We start from the raw sequence: 16,398 nt of genomic DNA, 5'->3' as shown, positions 1-16,398 counted from the left end.
CTGCTGGAGCTTTACTGTTGTCAGTGTAGGCTATGGCTAATGATTTCCCGCTGTCAAAATGTAAAATAAAAGATGCTTTTAAACTTGATCTGGTGAGGTTAATATCACTGTTATAGAAAAATTAAATCTTTCAAATAAAAGGTTTTAACAATCTATTTTCATCCTCAACTGATTTTTTTTAAATCTGCAAATCCCGACGATTTCTCTGAACTCCATTAGCTCTGACTGAGCCTAGCGCGGGTATTCAGAGTCTCAAAGATCCTGTAATATAACCGATGACTCACTCAGTTAACTAGCAAGGGCGACTTTTTCATACCTAACCACTACTTCACTGTGTAGTATGCATTCAAATATATACATTTTCTATTTTCGTATCGTATTATTTGACAGAGAATAGTTTTAATAGAAGTCTTTCTAAACGCTTGGCTCGTAGAATTGCTGTTGTCGGAAACACGGTGGGAGTGGGAGCTCGTCGTCTTCGTGTGTCTTTGCGCCGCCGAATCATCCAGCCACGCTGTGCTGTGAATCTGAGCTGATTGTTGTAGCTCATACAAGCCCCGACAAAGTTTTCCTCGGCTGTTTCCCTCCTCTTTCCACCGTTCTACTGTCTTACAATGGCAGAGTCACAGGAGGACAAAATGTACAAAGCGGAATACGCAAAGAGCGGCCGCGCATCGTGCAAGAAATGTAAAGAAAACATCGCTAAAGACTCGCTGAGGATGGCCTTGATGGTGCAGGTACGGAGAGGCAGCTCTGAGCTCCAGGCCTGTTTCATTCAGCACTGTGGTTCACTTTCTACAGCAGGCCTGGTTAGGTTAGCTTTAGAAACAGCTCTGCACACAAAGAGCTGCTCAGCGTCTGCTAAAGTCGATCATCTGCCTTTAAAGTGATGGAACACATCCACAACAATCAGGCCTGTTCTTCTATACAGGAATGGATGCAGACGGAAACGTGCTGCACATGGCTTCTGTTGTGAGATATTACAAAATAAAACACGTCATTATTGCTTTTGATTATTTTTGTTTTGAGCTGATTTAACCTTAAACAGTGTTTGGACTTATTTACTGCAACAACAACAATTTAAAGAAAAAAACGTTTAAAATGTGAGCAACCAAAGTAGTCAAACCTCCCAGAGGAGAAGAAGTCAATGAAAATATTTATGAATTTGAAATATAAGAAAGGAAAACGTTTTCATAACAGTAAATTACAATTTTAATAGTTAATATTAAAGGACATAAGCAGCACATTTACATCTTATAACTTATCTATCAGTAGACCAGTAAAATTTAACCTGACAGATGCTTGTATATGTCTATTATATTTGTATTATTATTTTTTATCCTTTTTATTTTTTTTCTACTGTATTCAATTCTACTTTATTTATATAGCGCAAATTGCAACAACGTCATCTCAGTGCACTTAACAAAATATAAAGTCCATAGTAAGAAAGAAATTAACAGTATTTTCCTTTTTTCTTTCTTTATTTTCTTATTTCTTTGTTTAGTGTTTATTCTTTTCATTTGTAATATTTAATGTCGAACCTCTGTGACTAAGCAATAAATAAAGTACTTCTGATTCTGAAACCAAGATAATATGATATTACATCAGACAAGCCAACTAAATAAGATTTTAATTTGGGGTTTTTAATGAAAAAAGAGAAAGCTTTTATAAATGTAGTTTATTTTGGAGGGAACAGACCACACTGGCACAACTTTAGTATTATATTCTTTGAACACATAAGTCAAGAAAACACATCAACAGATCTTTAAATTAAAACACTAATAGATATGAATGAAAACGCAACAGTGTACCAATGGTTTGTACCAATGTGTGTACTCATACTTGCCCCAACCATACCACTGATGTAATTGTAGCATCAACTAATTGAATTAGTTATCAATGAGGCGGTGTAGTTGTAATGTAGAAGGAAAAAGCTGTGTGGGAATACTGTAAGGTTCGTGAGTGACAATTCTTTGAACGTTTATAAAGAAACCAAATTAAAGGCTTACATGGTTATAAAAAAAAAAAGTTATAATGCCAAGAGTATGTTTTGGATAAAAGAACAATATCTGCATATGTGTGTACCGTATTTTTCTGACTATAAGGCGCACCGGATTACAAGGCGCACTATCAATGAATGGGTCTGATCGGGTCTATTTTCATACATAAGGCGCACCGATTTGTTGTTGTTATTATTATTATTATTAGTCTGATAAGTCAAACTTTATTCAACTCATTAACAATAACTCTCAACATTGTTCAGGTTTAACACATACAATATAGAACATTACACTCACTTTTTCAGTTCAGTATGTTGAAGCACAGTACTGGTACATATCACTCCACGAGACGCCTGACTACGGTAGCCCTGAAGCGCCAAAAATCCATCAAGCGGTGCAGCTTCATAGTTTACCAAAGTTGTAATAAAACATTTTGACTTATTAATTTCATACATAAGGCGCACCTGATTATAAGGCGCACTGTTGGTTTTTGAGAAAATTAAAGGATTTTAAGTGCGCCTTATAGTCCGAAAAATACGGTATTTGCATCTTGAGGTTTTCATATCGGTGAGTGCACTAATGATTGTGTACTAACCCTAACCCGTTATTGACCCAAAATATAAATAACAGAAATGTTGACTCTACCCAACAGATTTTATAGCCTTTTATGAAAACATCTGTACCAGATCAAGGAAATGACGCTGTACGACTTTGCTTTAGAGTAATATAATAATCAGTATAAAAAAGAAAAGTAAAAAAACTAAACTCTACTGTTGTTGATTTATTAACTTGGTAAATATCCCCTGTTCACCTGCTACCTGCATTTAACTCTCTAATCCGTGTCTTCCAGTCGCCCATGTTTGATGGGAAGGTCCCTCACTGGCATCACTTCTCCTGCTTCTGGCTGCGAGCAGTTCCAGAGTCCACCGCTGACATCGCAGGGTTTTCTGATTTGCGCTGGGACGACCAGGAGAAAGTTAAAAAAGCCATCGAAAGCGGCGGAGTAGCTGGAGGTCAGTGTGGAAAGAAGTCTTCCGAGGGAGGGATTTGCTCAGACTTTAATATAGTGCAAATAGCACAGGTTTGGTTTGCTGATGAATACATTCTGAAATAGCATATTCCATCTTACAGGAAAAAGTGACCAAAAGGGCGGAGCCAAAGGCGAGAAGACACTGAGCAACTTTGCGGTGGAATATGCCAAATCCAACCGCAGCTCATGTAAAGGCTGCCAGCAGAAAATAGAGAAGGTCTGTGGTCGCTCAATAATCTGCCTGGATTCTCTAGACGTTTCCATCTTATCTCTCTATTAAAGCGAGGAACGTCTGTGTGTGTGTGTGTGGGGCAAATTTCTCCCCGACACGTGTCTGTCTGACTTCAAACTTTTTGAACAGCTTGCGCATGGGCCCATGGTGTGCATCCATTATTTTCGAGTTATTTGGTGATTACGTTTCAAAACTTTTATTTTAATTTTATTTTGAAATCACTGCAGAATCAACGCGGGTTACACCGGACGGAGGGTTAGACCGGAGAGGGGGTAGGGGTGTCTGAGCCGCACTCACACTGATATACTAGCAAAGCTCACGCATTAGGCGTGTGACACGCACACACGTGAGTGCATGCGTGCGACTGATGCTCGTGCATGTGTGTGAGAGCAAGCCCACGGAGGAGAGATGAACAGGCAGCGAGTCTCTCTCACACACACACACACACACACACAAGGGTGCGTGTGTGTGAGAATGCGGCCTGTTCTTTCTATAGGAGACCACAACAACAAAGAGGAAAGGTTTTAACAGCACCTTAACACATACAAACGACAGCACTAACCATAATATCATGCGCGCACACACACACACCATGTTTCCTCTGGAAGTGTGAGTCACACACATGATTTATAGATGAAGTTATTCTCAGTCTGTTTGTATATGAATTTCTAACCTTGGATGATAAGCACCCCTGCACTAAGAAGTAGTTAATAAATAAATGGTTTTATTTGTACCATAATGTCTTTTTTCAGATTCTACCTAAACCGCTGCATTGGTGCAAACTTTATTTAATATTAATAATGATAATAATGCATCAATTTTATATAGTGCTTTTTTGGACACTCAAAATCGCTTTACAGAATTAAGGGATTATTCTTTCACTCCACACTTAGTGGTGGTAAGCTACTGTTGTAGCCACAGCTGCCTTGGGGCAGAATGCGAAGCGAGGCTGCCAAAGTGCGCCATCAGCCCCTCTGACCACCACCAACACTCACACACTACATTCATACTAGGCAATGTGGGTAAAGTGCCATCCACCTACTAACCAGGACCAGACCTGCTTAGCTTCTGAGAGCTGAAGGGATCGGGCAATGACAGGCTGGTATGGTCATATTTATCAATTTATCATGCACATTATGTCCCATAGAAATAAACCAGGGAAATCGCACACACTATTTTACACCCACAAATAAACCCCTTTACAACATGACAGCGAACAGAGTATGTACACCTCTTTGTACATCCAACCTTCAAACACATACTCATTTGGCCATAATTGACAACTCTACTTAATCTCCCACTATATGAATACATACTTCCAACGGGCACTGCACTATTAATAATAATAATACTGTATCTTCTCCAGGATCAAATTCGGGTGTCTAAAAAGTCAGTGGACCCGGAGAAGCCGCAGCTGGGGCTGATCGACCGCTGGTATCACACGGCGTGCTTCGTGAGCCGCAGAGAGGAGCTGGCGTTCAAATCGGAGTGCAGCGCGGCCCAGCTGAAAGGATTCCAGGCGCTGCGGGCAGAGGACAAGGAGGAGCTGAAGAAGAGGCTTCCTGCTGTCAAATCTGAAGGGTGAGACACTAAAGAAGGCATGATGTGAGCCCAATTCTGGGACCCTCTTTATTGCTCACTGACCTGCAAAACTAGGAATGGGGTTTTAACAGTCCTATTCTCCTTGGGGTCAAATTGATCCCATTCAATGTGTATCCTTCAAAAAATTATAGTTGACTTAATTTGTTGCTTCATATTTCATGACTTTTCCCAATTTGATGGGTACAATTGATTAAGTATTAAACTATCATAATGACATTTTTTCAATGTGCTGAATACAATGTAAAGCTGGTTTAGCTGTGTTAAAGTTGTCTGTACACGTGAGTTGTTACATGACATGGGGGGGGGGGACAGGTCAAAAAACAGAACAAACAAGTCGATTGTCTAACTAATAGGTTGAAGCAAAAGCTTATACACACCTACCCCATCACAAAAAACAAAACGAAGGCTCTCTAGATAATACTTGTAATAATAAGTGTTATATATACAGTTTATACATGCACATCAAACATATATACATACACACATGCATATACATGACATTTACATAATATTGATAATATGCTATTTAATATTTACTACACACATTTCATCAAGAAATAAACAAAGTGCTTGACACAAAAAACTTGATCAACAAATTTCTAAAAATCATTTCCTTGAGGCAAATAAGCCTGGGTCATTTTGACCCCAAGGGTAAAATGTGTTAGTAATATTTGAGGACAATTGAAGTGTTAAATTGTCTCTCTAAGGTGTCACAGTGAAGGTGGTGACATCATGAAGAAAGCTACTAATTACTTCAATTGAGGATTTAATGCAGCATGTGTCCTTTCGCTCCTCATTTAGAAGTGTAGTATTCTGTTTTTTTTTTTAGGACCTTTTTTCTCAAAATGTGATTCTTAACATCCTTACTGAGCTGCTGTGTTTTTGCAGAAAGCGTAAATCCGATGAGGTAGACGGGGCGTCAAAGAAACAGAAGAAAGAAGAAGAGGATGAGAGGAAGAAGCTTGAAGAACAGTTGAAGGTAGGATATTTCAAGGCCACACATGCTAATCTTTTTCATTTTTAGTGTGATTTGCAATAGCATGCATGTATATTACATGACGTGTGTGTGTGCAGATTCAAAGTCAGCTGATTTGGGGCTTAAAAGACAAGCTGAGGAAATATTGTTCCATAAACGACATGAAGGAGCTGCTGATCGCCAATGAACAGGAGGTTCCCTCTGGAGAGTCCAACGTAAGGAGGGAGCGCTTGTTTTTTGAGTGTTAAAAACTTAAGAAGAAAAGAGCTGTTGATTTTAATTTTGTTTGTAAGCTGCAATGATGGATTTGGAAAATTTGAAAATTCTAGATTTTTTTTGTTTGATTGAAGGTGATTGACAGCCTGGCTGATGGGATGGCGTTTGGGGCTCTCGAGCCCTGCAAGGAGTGCTCTGGCCAGCTGGTGTTCAAAGGTGATGCTTATTACTGCACAGGGGACATTTCCGCCTGGACGAAGTGTGTGTTCAAGATCGCAACACCTTTACGCAAAGACTGGGTTACTCCCAAGGTGGGTTTGTCACCTGTTTGACCCGTAACGGAGAACTCCAATATGGATCCGTCTCATCCTCTTACGTCGCTTGTATTGTTGTGTCCTTTCAGCAATTCCACGAAGTTTCTTTTTTGAAGAAGTTCAAGTTTAAGCGACAGGACCGAGTTTACCCCAAAGAGGCTCCTGCTAAAACCCCGACAGAAGTCAAAGTAGAAGCTCTGCCCAATGCTTCCAGTGCTCCAATGGAGGCGCTGCCTGAAGGGGCCCCATCGGGTAAGAAAAAAGATCAATACAAAGTGTCATCTTGTCTGTACACTGAAAGGGTTTAGGAAAATAAAGTCAAACAGAATGGAGGCCGTCAGTACCTCAGTCACCCTGTAAGAGCAGTGTTAACAGACTTCCTTATGCTGGATGAAGCAAGGCATTGGCTGTGTTCAAAATCGTCTACTGACGTACTAGACACTCAATGAGTATATACTGTCTACTATATACTATTACTATGATTAGGATGGTGACCGTTCCCACTGAAGTATACTTCCAAGTTTCCCAAGATGCATTTGGAACCTACGACAAAAACCTGAAGCACACTGAGGCTAAATATCTTAATTTTCCACCTGTGAAAGTTCTGAAAGCATTTTAAGTGAGAAAGTGACCAAATTGAATATCAACATGTGGTCATTGGATCCATGAAACTCGCGGAAATACATCTCATGCTGACTTTTCGGAGACCCGCCATTGTGCTACTGAAAAAACTTCCGGTTAACTTCAAAACAAGAGCCCGATTTACAAAAGTGTTAAAAAGCTAATAGAAGACAAGAAGAGATGCTTTTGTTTTGAAAAGAGGATGTTTGACTTTTAGCTTGAAGCTGGTCCCAAGACCATTTTAAGTTCAGCTCGCAATGCATCATGGAGCGGTTGAGTATGATGATGAGTATGTAAACTGTGCATACTGAAAAAATGTCCCCATATAGTATTCATCCGTGTATTCTTTATGTATTCAATCTTTTCATTCTATCTAATATGAACGCACTACATACTCATTTTGACGACAGACTTAGTATGAGTAGTACATTAGTGACATTTCGAACACATACTGTGAGAATTAAGGAAACGTTTCTGGCTTTAAATACAGTTTGAAACATTTGGTTTAAAGGTGTATTTGTTTTGCTGAACAGACAAACCTCTGACTGGGTTGAAGCTGGTGACTGTGGGCAAACTGGCAAAGAACAAAGATGACCTGAAGGCAGCTGTGGAGGAGCTCGGAGGAAAGCTGTCAGGCACAGCCAATAAGGCATCTCTGTGCATTAGCACCAAGAGTGAGTAACGTTCCAACAAAACCGATCCATAAATACCCTTCTGTGTTTCAACTCCATTGATTTGAACTGAGATAATCGAGTGAAGTTCAGAAAGTGGCATCACTTTCTAAACATCTTTGGATGTGACCGCCTTCTGCTTGGATTGACTTAGTTTTCTCCACTTTTGGTTTCACAGAGGAAGTGGAGAAGATGACTAAAAAGATGGAGGAGGTGAGAGACGCCGGCGTGCGTGTGGTCTCTGAGGATTTCCTAACAGACATCAAGTCATCAGGCAAAGCGCTCCAAGAGCTGGTGTCGCTGCACGCCATCTCACCCTGGGGTGCAGAGGTCAAAGTTGAAGCACAGGTGCCGACGTCAGCCTCCAAATCTGGAGCTCTGCCTGCTAAGAGCACTGGGAAAGTGAAGGAAGAAGGAGGTAAAATGTGCATTTAGTATTAAAGGCTTGTATTGAAAGGAGGATAAAAGTATTTTTTAGCATGAGCAGAAAATTCCAGCACAAATTTACAAATAGTTACTTTTAACTGTGCAGGCGGCAGCAAAGCAAAGAAGATGAAACTGACTGTCAAAGGTGGAGCTGCTGTAGATCCAGACTCAGGTAGTCATGGAAACCTTGAAACCTCAGCTCTTGTTTAATTAATTTAATGCAATGATTCCCTTCAATGCTGTTCGATGTTTCCAGGTCTGGAGAACAGTGCCCATGTACTGGAGCAGAGTGGGAAGATGTACAGCGCCACTCTGGGTCTGGTGGACATCGTCAGAGGAACAAACTCCTATTATAAACTACAGCTGTTGGAGGATGATGTACAGAAGAGGTAATTTGAGTGATAGCAGAAGTATTTAGCTACGCTTTCAAGTTTTTCCACTTTCTGGTGGAATTAAAGTGGTTATACTAGGCCGGCTAAATCTATATTAAACCCAGTACAATAGAAATGTAAGGGTGCTAAAGTTTGATGACTTCCCAACACTTTGGCCAGGTATTTGTAACAGTGACTGGTGAAGTCAAAGTGATTGAAATTCTTCCCACTGTCTTGACTTCGAAGGTACTGGGTGTTCCGGTCCTGGGGCAGAGTGGGCACCACCATCGGAGGCAACAAACTGGACAAATTCCACGACAAAAACTCTGCCCTGGACAATTTCCTGGTCTTGTACAAAGACAAGACGGGAAATGAATGGAGCTGCTCCAACTTTACCAAATATCCCAATAAGTTCTACCCACTGGAGATCGATTATGGACAGGTACACAAGACACTAAATCTATCTATTATTTACATGTGGTACAACTGTTTTTGGAATTCTTGCTTGTGAGCAGGATGAGGAGGCAGTGAGGAAGCTGACGGCCTCAGCTGGCACCAAGTCCAAGCTTGCCAAACCTGTCCAGGAACTCATCAAGATGATCTTTGATGTGGAGAGCATGAAGAAGGCGATGGTGGAGTTTGAGGTAAATGAGTTCTAGAATGTTCCTTTTCGTTTAGCATTGGTTTTATGTAGCATAATGTAATAATTAGCTCAATTAGACCTTTTTTCTTTTGCTGCTCAGATTGATCTCCAGAAGATGCCACTGGGCAAGTTGAGTAAAAGGCAAATCCAGAAGGCTTACGCTCTCCTCACTGAAGTACAACAGGTTTGTTTTCAGCAACAGTCGGAAGATCTCGTATTCATTTGCTCTGGTGTCTTCATTGTTCACACTGTCATGTTGTGATTGCAGGCTGTTTCAGACTCTGCACCTGACGCCCAGATCCTTGATCTCTCCAACCGCTTCTACACTCTGATACCTCATGACTTTGGCATGAAAAAACCTCCTCTACTGAGAAGCCTGGACGACATTCAGGTGAGGTTACACACGTTGGTGTTTGTGGAAAGTGCGTGCATGCCTGCGTGCTTGCTCGGGTTGAATGAGTCGCACCACATCAAGCACAGGACTGATCCACAGTGAACTAAAACACATATAGTTGGTAAAACTTTATTCTTTCTTTGCAGCCTGGTACCAAATGGTCCACGGCCCGGGGATTGAGGACAATATGATGTGAATCATGACCATGTAGATTTTTTCAGAAATGGTCCTATCAGGATTATGCTAATATTTTAAAATGATCTTCCTTTTGTTTAGACATCCATTTTGGATGCTGGCATTGGTTTTGCTGAGCTAACTACAAAAGCTGAAAAGAAATGTGTATATGTGAGTTTTAAGGATTTAATGACCATATGTTGATTTCCTAGTACTTAGTCACTTTCTCGCTTAAAACTTTTTTTTAGAACTTTCAAAGGTGGCGAATCAGCAGATATATTTAGGATTATGTCGTTGGAACTTGGATCTATACTTCAGTATAGATACTCATATTTATAGTATATAGTAGACAGTATATACTAATTTGCATTGCATAGTACGTTAATGTGACATTTTGCTGCTAATGTGTATGCCATCTTTGATCACTTTGTCATTGCGTCCTTCCTTTTTTCCACTAGGAGTAGAATTGGTACCAGTATGAAATGTGGATGTTATTCCAACATGTTTACAGGTCGCATGAAAATAGATCATTACGATGAGGAGTTCCCAGTTATAAACCAGTAACCGTTCAGAAAATGCTGTAAAAGGAATAAAGCTAATATGTTATGGTTTCATTTATTCAGACTGGCAGTTTACAGTTGAAACATGTCAGGAGCTCAAATCAAATTTCCTGAAGAATGTTTGTCTGAATAAATGAAACCATTGCATATTATTCAACAAGAAGACAAAAGGAACTTGCTGGAATTAAGGAATAAAGCTGTAAGTCACATAATCATGAAGGCATTTTGGCAGCTTAATCGAGGTGAAAAGAACATTTTACTAAACACTTGAGATTACTCTATCTACCCCCCAATATATTGATTTATATTACCAGTATTTAGGAAGCCATTGTTGTTGTTTGTTTGTTTATTTTCTGTGTCCGTCCCCTCTTCATCCAGGGTAAAGTCCAGATGTTGGACAACCTGTTGGACATCGAAGTGGCGTACAGCTTGCTGAGAGGAGGCGCCCAGGACGATGAGAACGATCCCATCGACATTAACTACGAAAAACTCAAAACCCAGATCGAGGTAAGAACTTCAATCACCAAACACGGTTTAGTAGTTTAATAGCATTAATATGTAATGTTGTTTTTTCCTCTTTAAATCAGATTGTTGAGAAGAACACGAGAGAGGCTCAGATCATTATGGATTACGTTACCAACACCCACGCTGCCACACACAACTCATACACACTGGAGGTGCAAGAAGTAAGTGACTGTGACTAAATCCGTTATTTATTCAGAGGAACACGCTTACAAACCGTCCTCTTCTAATGTAATGTTATTTTTACCTCTCAGATCTTTAAAGTTGCTCGAGAGGGAGAACGTCAGCGGTTCCGACCCTTTGAGGAGCTCCACAACCGCCAGCTGTTGTGGCACGGTTCTCGTGCTACGAACTACGCTGGTATTTTCTCTCAGGGTCTGCGTATTGCTCCTCCAGAGGCCCCAGTCGTGAGTGCTGATTGGATGCTTCATTTTTGTAGCAGAAAAAAACATCCTCATTCATTCTCACAGGTTTGTATTCCATGTTAAGTTTCTGTTTTCTCCTTTCTCCTCCAGACTGGTTACATGTTTGGTAAAGGTGTTTACTTTGCTGACATGGTGTCTAAGAGTGCAAACTACTGTCACACGTCCCAGGCAGACCCTGTGGGTCTGATTCTGCTGGCTGAGGTTGCCCTGGGCAACATGTGAGTCATTTTATGGGTGTTTTTAGTTTTTTTTGTCAAACCTTAGGTCAAAGGAAGTAATAGTAATTTGTGTGTTTAATTTGCAGGCATGAACTGAAGAAGGCCTCTCACATTACGAAATTACCCAAAGGAAAACATAGCGTTAAAGGTGAGATACTTTATTTATTTAGATGAACGATTTATTATTAATCTTTTAAAACTTTTGATAAGTTTGGTGTTGAGTGCTTTATTACATTTATTTAAACTTTTAAAACTTTATTTAACCAGGAGAGTCTCAATGGCCACATTTACATGGGAGCTTTAATTCCTCTTTAAAGCAGAATAAAAGTTATTTCCTCTTTAAACCATGTAAACACTTAATTTCTAATGCTAATTTATTCCGAATTAAACTTAAATTCGAATTAAATGGCTGGTTTATTCTGATTTTAATTCCTCTTTCTTGTAAACATTTAACTTGCTTAATTCTGCTTTAAGTTCATTCGGGTTGTTCTGGGCATGCGCGATTTACTGCGATGACATAATCCAAGATGGCCGTTCGGACTAGAGCCGAGACTATTTAATTATATGATCCTTAGAATACATGGATATAATGAAAGGAGTGGATGGATGGAAGCATTAACATGCAGACCTTCACACGGACTTATTAAACACACACAGACCTTGGTAAACACGGTACATGGAACAGGCTTCACCGGACGGCAGGCACTAGGACCCGGAGGCGGAGTAAATGCATCCCCGTACTGCATTCACAGGCTGTAATATCACCAGTTTATCATTTTACCAGTTGTTAGAGCTACTATCTTTACCAGGGAGCAAATATTTATTCCTGGTGATTGTTTTCCAGGGTTTTACTGGACTATATTTACTGGTGATTAGCTCCTATCTCTCTTCCACTCCGCGGTCCAAAGTGAAACCGTGTGTTATTGTCGAGCTGTTGCTTCAAAACTACAATCAAAATAAAAGTGAAAACAGTTCTCATGTGTGGTCTTCTGTGTTATAGCCGACAATAAATGGTTTGTAGTGTGTTTTTCCCGATAGACGTAATACGTCACGTTCACCCTCTGTCCAATCAGAGCCTTCCCAAACCCCAGACCTAAAGCAGAATTAAATGTAGCCGAATAAACCAGTTTTTCATGTAACCCTCAATTCGAGAATTACTATTTCCACGTAAACACGAAGCAAAACACTTTAATTCAGAATTATTTAATTCAGAATAAGTCATTCCAATTTAAAAAAAAACATCATGTAACCGTGGCCAATGAGATTAAGAATCTGGAAGCGTTTAGGTTTAAGGAACTTAAGGTCCCACAGTGGATTTGAACCAGTGACCCACCAGTTACAAGCCATCTTCCTTCACCATGTGGCCAAAACTGCCCTAAATCAGTGCATTACTACATTTACAGTAGTATGCAGATTAAACAGGTAATAATTATAATGGTAAAGGAAATCTGTGTAAGCCTGAAACGATTTGTTGATTAAAACAATTAAGAAAATTACTCGATGCAAATTATGTAAAACAATAATACACTTACCGTAAGTTTGCCATGTAATTGCATATAAAACTAAAGCGACCATTACTAAATAGACGTGTTCCAGTAAAATCCCAGGTACTCTCTTAATTTTAAACATTTTAAAACACAACATTTTATATGTTAATATATGAAAAACAATGTAAATGTAACTTTGTTGCATACATTTTGATAAAACCCTTAGAAATTGATAGCAATGATGACTTAATTAACAATATTTTGTGCTTGGACATACTGTAGCTACAAGTATTACACTTTATCACAGGCAAAAAAAAATCTACTTTAATATTTGTTTTAGTTTTAAGGTTAATTTTCTGTTGAACTTTGGGAAAACTTTACTTTTACCTCAATGTAGCATTGTGGTTGTGTTTATTTAGGCATTGTTGTTTATCAGGCCTTTATTTTAGTAATACCTGTTAGAAATTATCTTTGTGCAATAAAAAAAAGCTCAAAGGGATTTTTGTGTCACAAATCTGTTTATGGAATAAGATCAAGAAGCATAAGCTCTGAAAAACGTGCTATTTCTCTTTAATCGATTAAAAAAGGGATGGATTAATCGATTACTAAAAGAATTGTTTGCTGCAGCCCTATAAATATGACTTTTATTTATCTCTTTTCTTCTCCATCCAGGTGTGGGTAGAACTGCTCCTGATCCAAGCGCTTCCGATACTTTAGACGGAGTGCAAGTGCCTCTGGGAAAAGGAGTCCAGACTCAGTTTGAAGACACAAGTCTACTCTACAATGAGTATCCTTTATTACTGATGTCTCTTCTTGGGTTTATAATATTAGCTCTATTAAGGCTTAGGACGCACTACACGATTTCTACAACCAGATTTGGGGAAAGGTGTGGCCAAATAATTAGAGACAGACATGACCTATTCAGAGAGACTCATTCAGTCAGGCAATTATTATTATTTAATCTGGACATTTTTGGATGTTTTCTGCATCCTCATGTTTTGTTAGTGGTTGGCAATAATTCATGTTTTTTTTTTACCAATTTACTGCCCCCTCCCTCCCCCTTACCCCCATATGTTATGTTGTGTGACCAAAGCTTAGTTTTTTTTTTTTAAAGTACCGTATATAATTCTTATTCTCAATGGGGCTTCATGTTTTCTTGTCTTGAGCACTATGTTAAATCCCAATTTTAATAAATTTGCTTTTTGTGTAGAACATGTCAAACTCAAGGCCCGTGGTCCAAATCTGGCCCCGTAAAGATCCCAATTCAGTCCGCAGGAGAAAGTGAAAATGACAGAGAAAACATGACTCATTATGTAAATCACCAACTAATTCAGTTGTTGTTATCTCAGTTTCTCCACATACACAAATTCAATGAAACTGCACATTTTCTTCCAGATCTCACAGTTTTCCCAGGCTAATATCACATGAGTCATTTTTTAATCTAAAATTGTTGTAAGTACTTTCAATTTTTCTAAAAATCCTACAATTTTCCTCAAATTATCCCCAAGATTTCCACAAATTAAATAAAAATTGGTCACAAAATTAAGGACATTTAAGATCCTGAAGGGACTGATATTTGTCACTTATTGCTTGGATATTGTCGGTGCCTTACATACTATTATACATGGAAGTGCAAACTAGGGTGTAAGAATGATAAAATTGCTTGTTTTACCGCCTATAATCTGCAGCCCACTTGAGATTAAACTGGTCTGTATTTGGCCCCTGAACTAAAATAGGTTTGACACCCCTGGTTTAGAGGATTGAAGTGGAAAGCAGTTTTTAGTATCATAAAATAATTGAAAAACAATTTCTGACTTTAACACATTACTGGTGAATTCTTCTATAAACTATCCTGGATATTTGATGTAAAATAAAAGAGCTTTAAACCATTAATCATTGACCTATGCTACATAGTCTGTATGAATGTCTTCCTTAACCCCGAACCTTTCAGATACATTGTGTATGACGTTGCACAGATCAATCTGAAGTACCTCCTGAAGATCAAGTTCAACTACCAGAATTCCCTTTGGTGAAACAGGGTGTGTTTAAACCTGTTCAGCTGAAAGAAAAAGAGAGAGAGAGAGAAAAGACCAGTGTTCCCACTAAATGCCTGGGCCCTGATTTCTGTTTTGGCAAAGGATTGTCGCTTTGCTGTTCACTTTATTACATTTTCATCAGGTTTAATTGACAGATGGTCTACCTTTGTATCACATTACACACAAACATCTACTCTCCGGTCATGGCAGGCGACGCACCCTGCAAAACACCAAACATGTTGCTTTAGCGATAAATTTGATTGAAACATTTCTTGCACATTCACAATTTTCAGTCTTTTATTTGATGTTATTGTCATTTATTTGTCTTTGGTAAAGCCGTAGTTGCCGTGGCGTAATGCTGCAAGTTTAGAGAATACAAACCCAAGCAAATTGTTTTACTTTCACTAGGGTTGTGCACTAAAGTAGCCACTAAAATGCACATTTCGTCTGCTGCGTGCGATAGCGCCGTAAACAGTCATGACATGTATATATTTGTTTTGTTGTTGATTTCTCAATACTGTCTTCCTTCTTGAAAATAAAAAAAAAAAAAAAAACATGCAAGTTCATGCAAAGTTGTCTCTAAAATACACATCCATGTGTCATTATTTCCCACTAACTTAAACATGATAAACAAAAGGAGCTGCTGAAAACATTAGATTGAAAAGTTAATGATTTGTTAGCTTTAAATTTACAATAAAACCAACATAGTTGAGTAGTATTGGGGATAGTAAAAATATGGCACTAAGTTGGAAAAATACTTAAATAAAAAGGCTACATATGAATTGTTTTTGTGGTTTAAATAATTGAACTCTTCTGAAATACAAAAAGCAGATGTTTTAAATGAAAAACAAAGTAAGCGACACCTTTTACTGTCATTTTAAAAATGTAATTAATTAATGGTAAATACACCTGTCACAACTGAAAGACTTGAGTGAGGCTGTAAAATAATAGTTTCAAAGTTGTAGCTAGCATGTAACATGACTATGTTTTATGGATTTAGTGTTAAGTAGATAACACATTTAAATATGAATACATTTGACAAAATATCAATTTTGTTATTTATTACAAATTATCTTAAAATAAATCAATATAACTTGCATTGAAAACGAGCAAGCATAGCATTTACTTAAATATTACCAAAAGAACCAGTTCTGATGCTTTTTAGTCAACTTCAACCGGAAGTATCACCCATAATCAGGAAGTTAACTAGGGCAGAAAGTAAAAGTAATCATTATTTATAGCAGCCCGTATGGGATTTGAAACAGTTGTATAATATTAAGCAAGAATATTTTAATTCAAAAACATGTTGGTATTTTTCTCATTAAAGGAACTTATTTACTTAATTCAATAATGTCTGCTCTTTAGGCCTTGATTATTTTTTTTTTGATTTTTTTTTTCCCCCTTCGTCATATGCTAATGTCTATATTTCTGTGTCGTCAAATGTGCGTTAATGGAGGTTTTAGGCGTCTTTTGGAGACAT

General features: G+C 38.5%; 1 protein-coding gene across 1 annotated transcript; it reads left to right on the top strand.

Annotated features, from left to right (window-relative positions):
• Positions 1–500: 500 nt before the first annotated feature.
• On the top strand, positions 501–15,422 carry parp1 (poly (ADP-ribose) polymerase 1). Its single transcript, XM_028440269.1, has 23 exons — positions 501–737; positions 2,851–3,013; positions 3,132–3,247; positions 4,629–4,843; positions 5,753–5,843; positions 5,939–6,055; positions 6,191–6,367; positions 6,460–6,622; positions 7,525–7,665; positions 7,841–8,080; positions 8,195–8,260; positions 8,345–8,477; positions 8,706–8,901; positions 8,975–9,103; positions 9,203–9,286; positions 9,371–9,493; positions 10,609–10,737; positions 10,818–10,916; positions 11,007–11,159; positions 11,268–11,395; positions 11,482–11,543; positions 13,555–13,669; positions 14,834–15,422. Exons 1-23 carry the CDS (start codon positions 615–617, stop codon positions 14,913–14,915), a joined length of 3,045 nt encoding a protein of 1,014 aa, XP_028296070.1. The 5' UTR covers positions 501–614; the 3' UTR covers positions 14,916–15,422.
• The last annotated feature ends 976 nt before the right edge of the window (positions 15,423–16,398 follow it).

Source organism: Gouania willdenowi, chromosome 24, assembly GCF_900634775.1.
Source record: "Gouania willdenowi chromosome 24, fGouWil2.1, whole genome shotgun sequence".
Classification (NCBI taxonomy): domain Eukaryota; kingdom Metazoa; phylum Chordata; class Actinopteri; order Blenniiformes; family Gobiesocidae; genus Gouania; species Gouania willdenowi.
The sequence above is the reverse complement of the archived record's forward strand: the minus strand, read 5'-3'. Positions and strand labels throughout refer to the sequence as shown.

Coding starts and splice junctions, on each gene's coding strand:
- parp1 (XM_028440269.1), top strand. CDS start 615: ATGGCAGAGTCACAGGAGGACAAAATGTACAAAGCGGAATACGCAAAG. Junction 8,261..8,344: donor TGCTGTAGATCCAGACTCAG/GTAGTCATGGAA, acceptor CGATGTTTCCAG/GTCTGGAGAACAGTGCCCAT. Junction 8,902..8,974: donor TGGAGATCGATTATGGACAG/GTACACAAGACA, acceptor GCTTGTGAGCAG/GATGAGGAGGCAGTGAGGAA.